The sequence below is a fragment of the Cherax quadricarinatus genome, chromosome 59 (genome assembly GCF_038502225.1).
Source record: "Cherax quadricarinatus isolate ZL_2023a chromosome 59, ASM3850222v1, whole genome shotgun sequence".
NCBI classification, from domain to species: domain Eukaryota; kingdom Metazoa; phylum Arthropoda; class Malacostraca; order Decapoda; family Parastacidae; genus Cherax; species Cherax quadricarinatus.
This window is the reverse complement of record NC_091350.1, coordinates 8,380,746-8,394,211: the sequence shown is the minus strand read 5'-3', so window position 1 is coordinate 8,394,211 and position 13,466 is coordinate 8,380,746. Positions and strand designations below refer to the sequence as shown.

Below are 13,466 nucleotides of genomic sequence, written 5' to 3'. Positions count from 1 at the left end.
ATTTACCTTTAATAATAACTCACTATAAACTTTGGACATTATCAAACCGATAATGCCCTGACAGACCATAAGGTTGTTTAACCCTTAAACTGTCCAAACGTAGATCTACGTTTGCACGAGTAGCGCTCCGAACATAGATCTACGTTTTTTTACATTGTTTCTTATGGGGAAAATTAAGGTCGGAGCGCTACGCGCACAAACTTAGATCTACGTTTGGACAGTTTAAGGGTTAAAATTTCTTGGGTTGCTTGTGATTTGTTCTGGCTATGTTAAAATTATATTTTCCTTGTTAATAGTCCTTAGCAGATTAGTTCTTTCTTCATTCATTTTAGTTCTTATTTTAATAAGTATTATTTAATATGTAGTAATAGTTTTACACTGTTGAAGCATTTTTTTTTCAGAGGGTCGACCCCTGTATCTCCTTCGTTTAGGGCAAATGGATGTTAAAGGTCTTGTGAAATCTGTTGGTGAAGAAGGACTTTTAAAACATGTGAGTAAATATGTTTTATTGTTTTGTTTTAATAATTATTCAGTTCTTGATGTTCAATGTGTACCAGAATGAAATGAAAGTGCACTAATTGCATCACTTCTTGTTTAACCCTTAAACTGTCCAAACGTAGATCTACGTTTTTTCAACATTTGAAAGTATGTAAAAAAAACATAGATTTTTTTTTTCATTTGAAAAAATGTAAAAAAAACTTACATCTACTTTCTTTTTTGTTATATTTGAAAATATGTAAAAAAACGTAGATCTACTTTTGGAGCACTACACATGTGAACATAAATTTGTTTGGACAGTTTAAAAGTTAAAATGATGGCTATGTCATTTAAATGTTGTAACATTAAATTTAGAAGATAAGGAAAAGTTGAAGTGTATATGAGAGAAGCAATGGTTCCTGAGACCATCTCTCTCAAAGAAATGGAGCTCACAAAGGAGCAAAAATATTGTCCTCTGGACCCTGAAAGGGTCCAGAGGACAAATTTCAAAGTGTGCACCAGTGTCCAAGAATTTTCAGAAAATAATTTTGTTATTTTTTTCTTATGAAATGGTAGAGAATCTTTTTCTGAAGGTGATAAAACAAAAAGTATGAAATTTGGTAGAAAACTGATGAAATTATGCTCACGTGAATTTTGACGTGTCAGTGATATTTACGCATCGGCGATTTTGCCGACTTTGACTCCCATTTTAGGCCAATTACATTATTCCAGTCGACCAAATTCTTAACTATTTCATTAGTATTACTTCTATTCTATCGATTGAGCACAAGAAATCACCACGTCAACTGTTTCAACTACAAAATAAAGTGATTGGATTAGATTTTGCCACCGAAGTGGCTAGTTTATTGTGCACCCCATATCCATCCTGTGGACGGTAGCGCGAGAGCATATGGATACACAAAAGGCCTAGGAACTAGGCCCCAAAGGGTTAACAGGAATACATATGGATTTATATCTACATATCTATAGTTCACTTATCTGTTACAAGCAAATTTAGGAAATTTGCTTAGTATATCTGGTATCTTATTTTCATTAATAAGATATCTTGACATGTCACATAGGTTATTATACTGTCTGTCTCTGTATTCCTCAATAAGTGGACAATTAAGCACATAGTGTTCAAGAGAGTGACCATATGCCTGATCACATAATTTACATTTAGTTTGATCATCATCTGTGTGTCTCCCAAACTGCCAGAAGTACTTGTAACCAAGCCTAAGCCTGGCCACTACAACATCAGTCAGTCTGTTCACATTGCAAGTTGCTCCATAAACATACTTATCTACGTTCATGTTATCATAGTGGGTTATAGATCTACTCAGGCTTCTAACTGCATTCCTATAACAATCATTTTCATTATTTACTTCTCTCCTAATATTATTCCTAATGCTAGACACAGTTATACCAAAGTTATATTCTACATTCTCCTTCTCGATACTCTTCTTGGCTAACATATCAACTTTATCATGAAGGAGTAATCCAATGTGTGATGGGATCCATAGCAATTGTACATTAATTCCTTTGTCCCTAATTTTTGAGTATCTATACCTGGCTTCCCCAATGAGCATGTTGTTGGAGTCATTATATGAGCCAAGAGCCTTCAATGATGACATAGAATCAGTAATGATGATAGAGTCAAGCTCAGTGTCATAGGTTAGCTTTAGCGCCATTAGGATTGCAAACAATTCAGTTTGCAGTGTAGACGCCCAGTTGTTAATTCTTATGCCTAACTCAACAAATTTATTATCGTTCTTAACTAGGGAGGTGGCAACAAGAGCAGATGCAGCCCTGCCAGAAGACTCCTGTTTAGATCCATCAGTGTATATAACTTGTGATAACTTATTACTACCAGCTAGGCGAAAAATTTCTTCTTGAGCAGTTGCTCTAACAAGAGATTTAAGGAAGGGATTACTAGCAATGAGCTTCTTGGGAGGGACTTGTAGGTATGTGATATTAAATGAACACATCTTCCATGGAGGGGTGAAATGCTCTTGTTGCCTACAGTGATACAGTTCATGCAGGTTATAAAACTTAATGCAATTGCACGTTTTCACAATCCATTTAGATCTGTGTGTGGAAGTTGGTAATTTGGCCAATTTAATGCAAAGTGGCCCGGTGGCCTGGTGGCTAAAGCTCCCGCTTCACACACGGAGGGCCCGGGTTCGATTCCTGGCGGGTGGAAACATTTCAACACTTTTCCTTACACCTGTTGTCCTGTTCACCTAGCAGCAAATAGGTACCTGGGTGTTAGTCGACTGGTGTGGGTCGCATCCTGGGGGACAAGATTGAGGACCCCAATGGAAATAAGTTAGACAGTCCTCAATGACGCACTGACTTTCTTGGGTTATCCTGGGTGGCTAACCCTGCGGGGTTAAAAATCCGAACGAAATCTTATCTTATCTTATCTTAAAGTTCAAAATATTCAAATTTCAAAATAGGGTCCAGAATAAACAACGCAGGCATTCCTGGTACTAAACTAATATTTCCTCTATTCATTAGTTACGTTTTCAGGCTTTACAAATGAATTCCATTTTGATTTTTTATTCATAATGAATTTTTATTCAAACCAAAAAAATAGAAGATTTACTGTTATGTAATATTGTAATAATTGTATAAATAATATCACCATATTTGTGAATGTATATTAGACCCACCAGCTGGCATGTATTAGACGTGTGAGGTCATTTGTTTACTCTTGAACATCGGCAAAAATGTAACATTTCCGCTACATTGAGCTCAATTTCAAGCCATTTCCAATACTAAAACCAATCAAAATCATCTCTATTTCTGTAATATATCTTCCATTCTATCAAATGAGATCAAGAAATCGAAAATACAACCATAAAAAACAAATGAAAAAACACTGCAAAGTCGCTGTTTTAATCGAAAATTACAGTAAGTTTTTTTTCTCTCATTTTGCTCTGTGTGCTGCAGGATTTGTTTTATGTGGTGCACACATACCACATGTATTCTCTCATATCTAGGCCCAAATTTACTTCTCACAGCTTATCAGAGTGAGCTGAGCTCATGGCATAGATCTACAGTGTGGACCCTCAACGTAAAGCCGTAGATCTACGGCACGGACCCTGAAAGGGTTAATACAGTCTTCACTGATACCATTTATAACATATCGACTAAAAAATACCAAAGTATCACATTGTTGTATTTGTTTGTACTTCTCCAGTTATCAGATCTTGCATACTTCTACTTACTCATCCATTGTCATAAAACTTTTTCTCTCTGCTAGTCCATCTCAGTCTTGCTTTTTGTTAGATTTAACAAATCTGTGAAGTTGACATCTATGACTGTTGTACATCCCCTCAACTGCCACTGAGCACTATTCCTATGAAAGAGTGACTTTTCCTTGAAAAACTCCACTAGTAACAGGCCAATTTATTTATTTATTTATTTATTTATTTATTTATTTATTTATTTATTTAATGTCTTTGCACAGTACATTGAGATTGTGTATATACAATAGTGGGATGCAATGCAAAGAGAGCCTCTATTATGCCTTGGCATTATGGGCCAACTTAACATTATTGGCTTACATTCCACTTAATACTAAGAAGTAGTATATCATAGTTGTACAGTAGGAAAGTAATTATTTCATAGTTGTACAGTAGAATATTAATTATAAATGAATCAAAATTTGTATAATACAAAGATATACGTATTTATATTCTAAAATGCTTTTGTTAAAAACAATGATTCAATTATATTCCTGTCAACATTGGATAAAAGGTTCAATGTGATTGTTTCAATTATGATGTGGGAGTACATAGATGAGTAAATGTATACTGAGTATTTAGCATTTAGTCTAAGGTGATTAAGTGGCTTTTGAGAAGAATCTTAAATTGATTTTCAGACTGGGTTACTTTAATATCTTCTGGTAATGAATTCCATATTTTGGGGCCCTTCATGTGCATAGAGTTTTTACAGAGTGCGATATGGACACGAGGTATATCAAAGAGATCTGTGTCTTGTGTTGTGGTCATGTGTCCTGTTTAGGTTGGTGAGGAAAAGTTTGAGTGGGGGTTTATATTTGCGTGTATTGTTCTGTGTATGTAGTAGGCACATGAATAAGTATGGATGTTCTTAATGGTAAGCAGATTCAGACTTTTGAAAATTGGTGGAGTATGCTGGCGGGAGTGGAAATTTGTTATTCTTACTGCAATGATATAAAGTTGTGAAAATTTTCTCTATATCATACTAGCACTACCTTGTAACTTAATAATAAGGCCCACTTGACAAATTCATAGTCATTGAAATCAGTCAATCCTGGCATGCAAATGCATTCTGAAAATTTTCCTGCTAACTGATGTTGCCTTATTGACATTAAACTGTGCCTGATTCTTCCTTAGTAATGCCATTGTCAAGGTGAATGTTGATCATTCCTTGTTGTTGCTTCTGTAACCTCTACTAATTTTCTCTATCTAGCTTAGCTACTTTTCTTTCTTGCTTAAATACTTGCACTTGAGGGAGGTGAAAGTGTATAAACTAAGGGAGGAGGAAGTTCGGGTGAGATATAAGCGACTATTGGCAGAAAGGTGGGCTAGTGCAAAGATGAGTAGTGGGGGGGTTGAAGAGGGTTGGAATAGTTTTAAAAATGCAGTATTAGAATGTGGGGCAGAAGTTTGTGGTTATAGGAGGGTGGGGGCAGGAGGAAAGAGGAGTAATTGGTGGAATGATGAAGTAAAGGGTGTGATGAAAGAGAAAAAGGTAGCTTATGAGAGGTTTTTACAAAGCAGAACTGTTATAAGAAGAGCAGAGTATATGGAGAGTAAAAGAAAGGTGAAGAGAGTGGTGAGAGAGTGCCAAAGGAGAGCAGATGATAGAGTGGGAGAGGCACTGTCAAGAAATTTCAATGAAAATAAGAAAAAATTTTGGAGTGAGTTAAACAAGTTAAGAAAGCCTAGGGAAAGTATGGATTTGTCAGTTAAAAACAGAGTAGGGGAGTTAGTAGATGGGGAGAGGGAGGTATTAGGTAGATGGCGAGAATATTTTGAGGAACTTTTAAATGTTAAGGAAGAAAGGGAGGCGGTAATTTCATGCACTGGTCAGGGAGGTATACCATCTTTTAGGAGTGAAGAAGAGCAGAATATAAGTGTGGGGGAGGTACGTGAGGCATTACGTAGAATGAAAGGGGGTAAAGCAGCTGGAACTGATGGGATCATGACAGAAATGTTAAAAGCAGGGGGGGATATAGTGTTAGAGTGGTTGGTACTTTTGTTTAATAAATGTATGAAAGAGGGGAAGGTACCTAGGGATTGGCGGAGAGCATGTATAGTCCCTTTATATAAAGGGAAAGGGAACAAAAGAGATTGTAAAAATTATAGAGGAATAAGTTTACTGAGTATACCAGGAAAAGTGTACAGTAGGGTTATTATTGAAAGAATTAGAGGTAAGACAGAATGTAGGATTGCGGATGAGCAAGGAGGTTTCAGAGTGGGTAGGGGATGTGTAGATCAAGTGTTTACATTGAAGCATATATGTGAACAGTATTTAGATAAAGGTAGGGAAGTTTTTATTGCATTTATGGATTTAGAAAAGGCATATGATAGAGTGGATAGAGGAGCAATGTGGCAGATGTTGCAAGTATATGGAATAGGTGGTAAGTAAGTTTTTATGAGGATAGTGAGGCTCAGGTTAGGGTGTGTAGAAGATAGGGAGACTACTTCTCGGTAAAAGTAGGTCTTAGACAGGGATGTGTAATGTCACCATGGTTGTTTAACCCTTTCAGGGTCCGTCCCGTAGATCTACGGCTTTACGTTCAGGGTCCAAACCGTAGATCTACGCCATGAGCTCAGCTCACTCTGATAAACGGTGGGTGGTACATTTGGGCCTAGATATGAGAGAATACATCTATGTGGTATGTGTGCACCACATAAAACAGATCCTGCAGCACACTGTGTATAATGAGAGAAAAAAAATGAAATCATGATTTTTCGATTAAAACAGCAACTTTGCAGTGTTTTTTCGTATGTTTTTTATAGTTGTATTTGCGATTTCTTGGTCTCATTTGATAGAATGGAAGACATATTACAGAAATAGAGATGATTTTGATTGGTTTTAGCACTGGAAATGGCTTGAAACTGAGCTCAAAGTAGCAGAAATGTTAAATTTTTGCCGATATTCAAGAGTAAACAAACGACCTCACACGTCTAATACACATCAGCTGGTGGGTCTAATATACATTCACAAATATGGTGATGATATTTATACAATTATTACAGTATTGCATAACAGTAAATCTTCTATTTTTTGGTGTGAATAAAAATTCATTATGTGAATAAAAAATCAAAATGGAATTTATTTGTAAAGCCTCAAAACATAACTAATGAACAGAGGAAATGTTAGTTTAGTGCCAGGAATGCCTACATTGTTCATTCTGGACCCTATTTTGAAATTGGAATATTTTGAACTTTGTGTTAAATTGGCCAAATTAACAATTTCCGATCACTTTATTTTGTAGTTGAAACAGTTGACTTGGCGATTTCTTGTGCTCAATCGATAGAATAGAAGTAATACTAGTGAAATAGCTAAGAATTTGGTTGACTGGAATAATGTAATTGGCCTAAAATGGGAGTCAAAGTCGGCAAAATCGCCGATTCGTAAATATCGCTGACACATCAAAATTCGCGAGAGCATAATTTCGTCAATTTTCCACCAAATTTCGTACTTTTTGTTTTATTACCTTCACAAAAAGATTCTCTACGATTTCATAAGAAAAAATAACAAAATTTTTTTTTTTAAATTCTTGGACACTGGTGCGTGACTCCAGATTTGGGCCTTGGACTCTGAAAGGGTTAATATATTTATAGATGGGATTGTAAAAGAAGTAAATGCTAGGGTGTTCAGGAGAGGGGTGGGATTAAATTATGGGGAATCAAATTCAAAATGGGAATTGACACAGTTACTTTTTGCTGATGATACTGTGCTTATGGGAGATTCTAAAGAAAAATTGCAAAGGTTAGTGGATAAGTTTGGGAATGTGTGTAAAGGTAGAAAGTTGAAAGTGAACATAGAAAAGAGTAAGGTGATGAGGGTATCAAATGATTTAGATAAAGAAAAATTGGATATCAAATTGGGGAGGAGGAGTATGGAAGAAGCGAATGTTTTCAGATTTTTGGGAGTTGACGTGTCAGCGGATGGATTTATGAAAGATGAGGTTAATCATAGAATTGATGAAGGAAAAAAGGTGAGTGGTGCGTTGAGGTATATGTGGAGTCAAATAACGTTATCTATGGAGGCAAAGAAGGGAATGTATGAAAGTATAGTAGTACCAACACTCTTATATGGGTGTGAAACTTGAGTGGTAAATGCAGCAGCGAGGAGACGGTTGGAGGCAGTGGAGATGTCCTGTCTAAGGGCAATGTGTGGTGTAAATATTATGCAGAAAATTCGGAGTGTGGAAATTAGGAAAAGGTGTGGAGTTAATAAAAGTATTAGTCAGAGGGCAGAAGAGGAGTTGTTGAGGTGGTTTGGTCATTTAGAGAGAATGGATCAAAGTAGAATGACATGGAAAGCATATAAATCTATAGGGGAAGGAAGGCGGGGTAGGGGTCGCCCTCGAAAGGGTTGGAGAGAGGGGGTAAAGGAGGTTTTGTGGGCGAGGGGCTTGGACTTTCAGCAAGCGTGCGTGAGCGTGTTAGATAGGAGTGAATGGAGACGAATGGTACTTGGGACCTGACGATCTATTGGAGTGTGAGCAGGGTAATATTTAGTGAAGGGATTCAGGGAAACCGGTTATTTTCATATAGTCAGACTTGAGTCCTGGAAATGGGAAGTACAATGCCTGCACTTTAAAGGAATGGGTTGGGATATTGGCAGTTTGGAGGGATATGTTGTGTATCTTTATATGTATATGCGTCTAAACTGTTGTATTCTGAGCACCTCTGCAAAAACAGTGATAATGTGTGAGTGTGGTGAAAGTGTTGAATGATGATGAAAGTATTTTCTTTTTGGGGATTTTCTTTCTTTTTTGGGTCACCCTGCCTCGGTGGGAGACGGCCGACTTGTTAAAAAAAAAAAAAAAAGAGTTAATGCTAGCTGAAGTTTCAATTATCTGTAGACTGTTACCGCCTGCCTTGTTAACCCTGGGCAACAATTGTGGTGTCTCAGGAGTAGTTGTATTTATGTATTCATTGGGTCAGGAAGGCTTCAACCTCAACCAGTTCTAATTTGTGGTGACCTATTGTATTATATATGCCATTTTAGTCTGTCAAAGGAGGTGTTGCCTTGATGCTGGTGAAGGGCTCTTGATTCAAGGAATTAGAGCTACCCTGCTCATCCATGGATCAAGATGGATTAATTCTCACTTTCCATGTGCTCTATATCTACTACAGATTTAGTAATTTCATGTGAAGTATTCGGATATTTAATAGTGAACATGTCAGCAGATGGGTCTATGAAAGATGAGGTGAATCATAGAATTGATGAGGGGAAAAAGGTGAGTGGTGCACTGAGGAGTCTGTGGAGACAAAGAATTTTGTCCATGGAAGCAAAGAGATGAATATATGAGAGTATAGTTATACCAACGCTCTTATGTGGGTGTGAAGCATGGGTTGTGAATGTTGCAACAAGGAGAAGGCTGGAGGCAGTGGAGGTGTTATGTCCGAGGGCAATGTGTGGTATGAATATAATGTAGAGAATTCGTAGTTTGGAAATTAGGAGGAGGAGCGGGATTACCAAACTATTATTCAGAGGGCTGAGGAGGGGTTGTTGAGGTGGTTTGGACATGTAGAGAGGTTGGAACAAATTAGAATGACTTAAAGAATGTATAAATCTGTAGTGGAGGGAAGGCGGGGTAGGGGTAGGCCTAGGAAAGGTTGGAGGGAGGGGGTAAAGGAGGTTTTGTGTGCAAGGGGCTTGGACTTTCAGCAAGCATGCGTGAGTGTGTTAGATAGGAGCAAATGGGGAAAAATAGTTTTTAGGACTTAATGTGCTTTTGGAGTGTGAGCAGGGTAATATTTATGAAGGGATTCAGGGAAACCAGCAGGCCAGATTTGAGTCCTGGAAATGGGAAGTACAGTGCCTGCACTGCTCTCTGAAGGAGGGGTGTTAATGTTGCAATTTTATAACTGTAGTGTAAGAGAGAGCACCTCTGGCAAGACATATCGGCCATTTTCCACCCTACCTTGGTGGGAAATGGCCGATATGTTAAAACAAAAAAATTATTATAATGATTAAGTATGCCACTTTAGAGATAAAATAGTAATAATATATGTACATTATCTTAGGGGTCATCCTTGAAAAGATTGGAGGGGGAGTGAATGGAGACGAATGGTTTTAGGGACCTGACGAGCTGTTGGAGTGTGAGCAGGGTAATATTTTGTGAAGGGATTTCAGGGAAACCAGTTAGCTAGGCTTGAGTCCTGGAAATGGGAAGTACAGTGCCTGCACTTTAAAGGAGGAGTTTGGGATGTTGGCAGTTTGGAGTGACTAAACTGGCATATCTGGGTTCCTCTGCAAAGACAGTGATATTATTATTCATGCATGAGTGATGGTGAAAGTGTTGACTGATAATGAAAGTTTTTTCTTTCTTTTTGGGTTTTTCTTTCTTCTGGGTCACCCTGCCTTGGTGGGAGACCACTAACGTGTTAAAAAAAAAATGATCTTAGACATTCTGTAAGAGTATATCTTATTCCAGACACTTCATATCTGTGAAGAGGGTCTTCGCCTGACAGAGGAAGCAACAGTCAACCATGGATGCCCAGTAACAACTTGGACACTTCTGGTAGATTTAGAAGGCCTCAATATGCGCCACCTTTGGAGACCTGGCATCAGAACTCTTCTTAAAATTATTGAGGTAAAACTTTGTTTTTTCTTATTAAAAACATCTAGAAAGACAGAGAATGAGTAAAGGTGAATGTGTTTACTTCTTTGGGCCATACTTTCTTGGTGGAAAATGACCAGTGTGTGAAAATAAAAATTATTCATTTTTATAATTTATCAGGTCATAGTGTTTGATAGGAGTGAATGGAGACAAATGGTTTTTAATACTTGACGTGCTGTTGGAGTGTGAGCAAAGTAACATTTATGAAGGGATTCAGGGAAACCGGCAGGCCGGACTTGAGTCCTGGAGATGGGAAGTACAGTGCCTGCACTCTGAAGGAGGGGTGTTAATGTTGCAGTTTAAAAACTGTAGTGTAAAGCACCCTTCTGGCAAGACAGTGATGGAGTGAATGATGGTGAAAGTTTTTCTTTTTCGGGCCACCCTGCCTTGGTGGGAATCGGCCAGTGTGATAATAATAATAAAAAAAAATAAAATAGTGTTGTCAGTAACTCTTTGGTAGGTATCATAGAAACACTTGTGATGATAATCTGAATTTTTTTTAAAAAGAATTAAATTAGTGTATCAGGTATTGTATATACTTTTGCCGTGAGTTGTACTAAATGAAAGGTCAATAGCTCTATTTATAGATAAGTTGTAATTCTTTGCAATTTGTTAATGATTTATTTTTCTTGTGAAACAGATTGTGGAAGCAAACTACCCTGAGACAATGAGTTGTGTTCTCATTATTCGTGCACCACGTGTGTTTCCCATCCTCTGGACGCTTGTGTCCACCTTTATTGATGACAATACCAGGTACACTTTACACATTTGTTTTATATAATTGTGTACAGTATACACCTATTATATACTGTATATAAGAATAACCTACTTTCAACACATGTACTAGCTAGACCAAAAATATTTGTATTATTCTTGTACTGTTGAATTTGGGTTATTCATATAGATTACCCATTTGGGTAATCTATACTGTAATTAGCTGTATTGGTTCAAACCCAAAAAACAGCAGCAGTGTAAATAATATTTGTGTGTGATTTTTATGCAGACTCAAATTGGCTATTGAAGTTGGTGTGTCATTCCTGTTTTTTCAGGTCCAAGTTTCTGTTTTATGGAGGAAATGATTACCAAGGTCCTGGTGGCTTAGTTGACTACATGCCTAAGGAAAATATCCCTGACTTCTTAGGGGGAGATTGTAAGGTAAGATACTCAGCTTTCATTTGATTTTGATTCTGTAATTGTTTTCCCAATTTGCATTTTTCATTGTCCCTTTGTGATATTTAATACACACACCTGATTATCCGAAGCTCAGTTATTGTGATGTTCAACATACATTAATGTGTATATTACCAGAACTGTTATGGAAATGCATTGTGGTTGACAAAGGAGGTTTAAAAATTGCAGTCAAAAAAGTGAGCATCAGCGAGTGAAAGTGGCACACTTTAAATTGCCATTAGTAATGTTTTCATAGTAATGGAAGCTAATGAGTTAGCATAGTGCATACAGCTCATGATTCTTACTGCTATTTTGTTTTTGAAGTCACTGCTAATATGTGGTTGAGTAGAATAAAATAAAAAATACATTGCCATTTTCTAAGAGTAGTTTTGTGATAATGCTTAAAATGACAGTCATTGTATCCATAAACCCAAGTCATCATCATAATTAATTTGTAATTTATCATTTTTCTGACAAGAAAACAATTATTTAGTTATGTAAGGTTTCCCTAATTTGTAAATAATGTTAAAAAGCATGAATTTGCTTTTGTTTTTTGCAAACTCCCATTTAAACTCATAGTATTTTACAGTAAACAAATTCTAGAATGTTTTTCTGGCCCATTTCTAATCTAAGCAGCTAAATGTGTGAAAATATTTCTGCATGGGTCATTGTAGTTATTTGTGTTTGTGAAAACGTTTAATTCTCATTCAATGCTAATTTATGATTTATTAAAAAATTAGTTGCTGTTGTATGAGTTTATAATGTACAGTACTAGCCAGACACTGGTGTTGCTCTTTTATCAACTTTATCTGCCTGTCTCTCTTCTTGTTGTGGTGGGCGTTTTGACATCAGCAAGGCTCTCTTTCTCACTGTGGCCCCGTACCTGAGTCCTTGTACACTGTCATGTACCCAGACCAGCTGGAGCTTAGCGTAAGAAATTAGTCCAAAATCTTAGGCAGTCTTTAAAATGGTGAATACTAGATTTATCTTGAACACCCTTATATTATAGACATAACATATCGTGAATATTTAAATTATATATATATATATAGTTTTTTTTTTTCAACAAGTCGGCCGTCTCCCACCGAGGCAGGGTGACCCAAAAAGAAAGAAAATCCCCAAAAAGAAAATACTTTCATCATCATTAAACACTTTCACCTCACTCACACATAATTACTGTTTTTGCAGAGGTGCTCAGAACACAACAGTTTAGAAGCATATACGTATAAAGATACACAACATATCCCTCCAAACTGCTAATATCCCGAAACCCCTCCTTTAGAGTGCAGGCATTGTACTTCCCATTTCCAGGACTCAAGTCCGGCTATATAAAAATAACCAGTTTCCCTGAATCCCTTCACTAAATATTACCCTGCTCACACTCCAACAGATCATCAGATCCCAAATACCATTCGTCTCCATTCACTCCTGTTGAACAAGCTCATGCACACTTGCTAGAAGTCCAAGCCCCTCGCCCACAAAACCTCCCTTACCCCTTCCTTCCAACCTTTTCGAGGACGACCCCTACCCCGCCTTCCTTCTACAGATTTAAATACTCTCCATGTCATTCTAATTTGATCCATTCTCTCTAAATGACCAAACCACCTCAACAACCCCTCTTCAGCCCTCTGACTAATACTTTTATTAACTCCACACCTTCTCCTAATTTCCACACTCCGAATTTTCTGCATAATACATTGCCCTTAGACAGGACATCTCCATTGCCTCCAACTGCCTCCTCGCTGCTGCATTCACAACCCAAGCTTCACACCCATATAAGAGTGTTGGTACTACTATACTTTCATACATTCCCTTCTTTGCCACCTTTTTTCCCACATCAATTCTATGATTAACCTCATCCTTCATAAATCTATCCGCCGACACGTCAACTCCCAAGTATCTGAAAATATTCACTTCTTCCATACTTCTCCTCCCCAATTTGATATCCAATTTTTCTTTA

General features: G+C 37.2%; 1 protein-coding gene across 7 annotated transcripts in view; it reads left to right on the top strand.

Annotated features, from left to right (window-relative positions):
• retm (real-time) overlaps positions 1-13,466 on the top strand; it is a 287,480-nt gene that overhangs the window by 198,683 nt on the left and 75,331 nt on the right. For 4 of the 7 annotated variants that reach the window (XM_053791151.2, XM_053791152.2, XM_053791154.2 and 1 more), the window contains 5 exons: positions 402-490; positions 10,151-10,309; positions 10,977-11,089; positions 11,386-11,491; positions 12,359-12,436. In XM_053791151.2, the coding sequence (XP_053647126.2) occupies positions 402-490; positions 10,151-10,309; positions 10,977-11,089; positions 11,386-11,491; positions 12,359-12,436 (545 nt within the window). The remainder of the gene's footprint in view (positions 1-401; positions 491-10,150; positions 10,310-10,976; positions 11,090-11,385; positions 11,492-12,358; positions 12,437-13,466) is intronic. The other 3 variants (XM_053791153.2, XM_053791155.2, XM_053791156.2) reach the window with 1 other exon arrangement.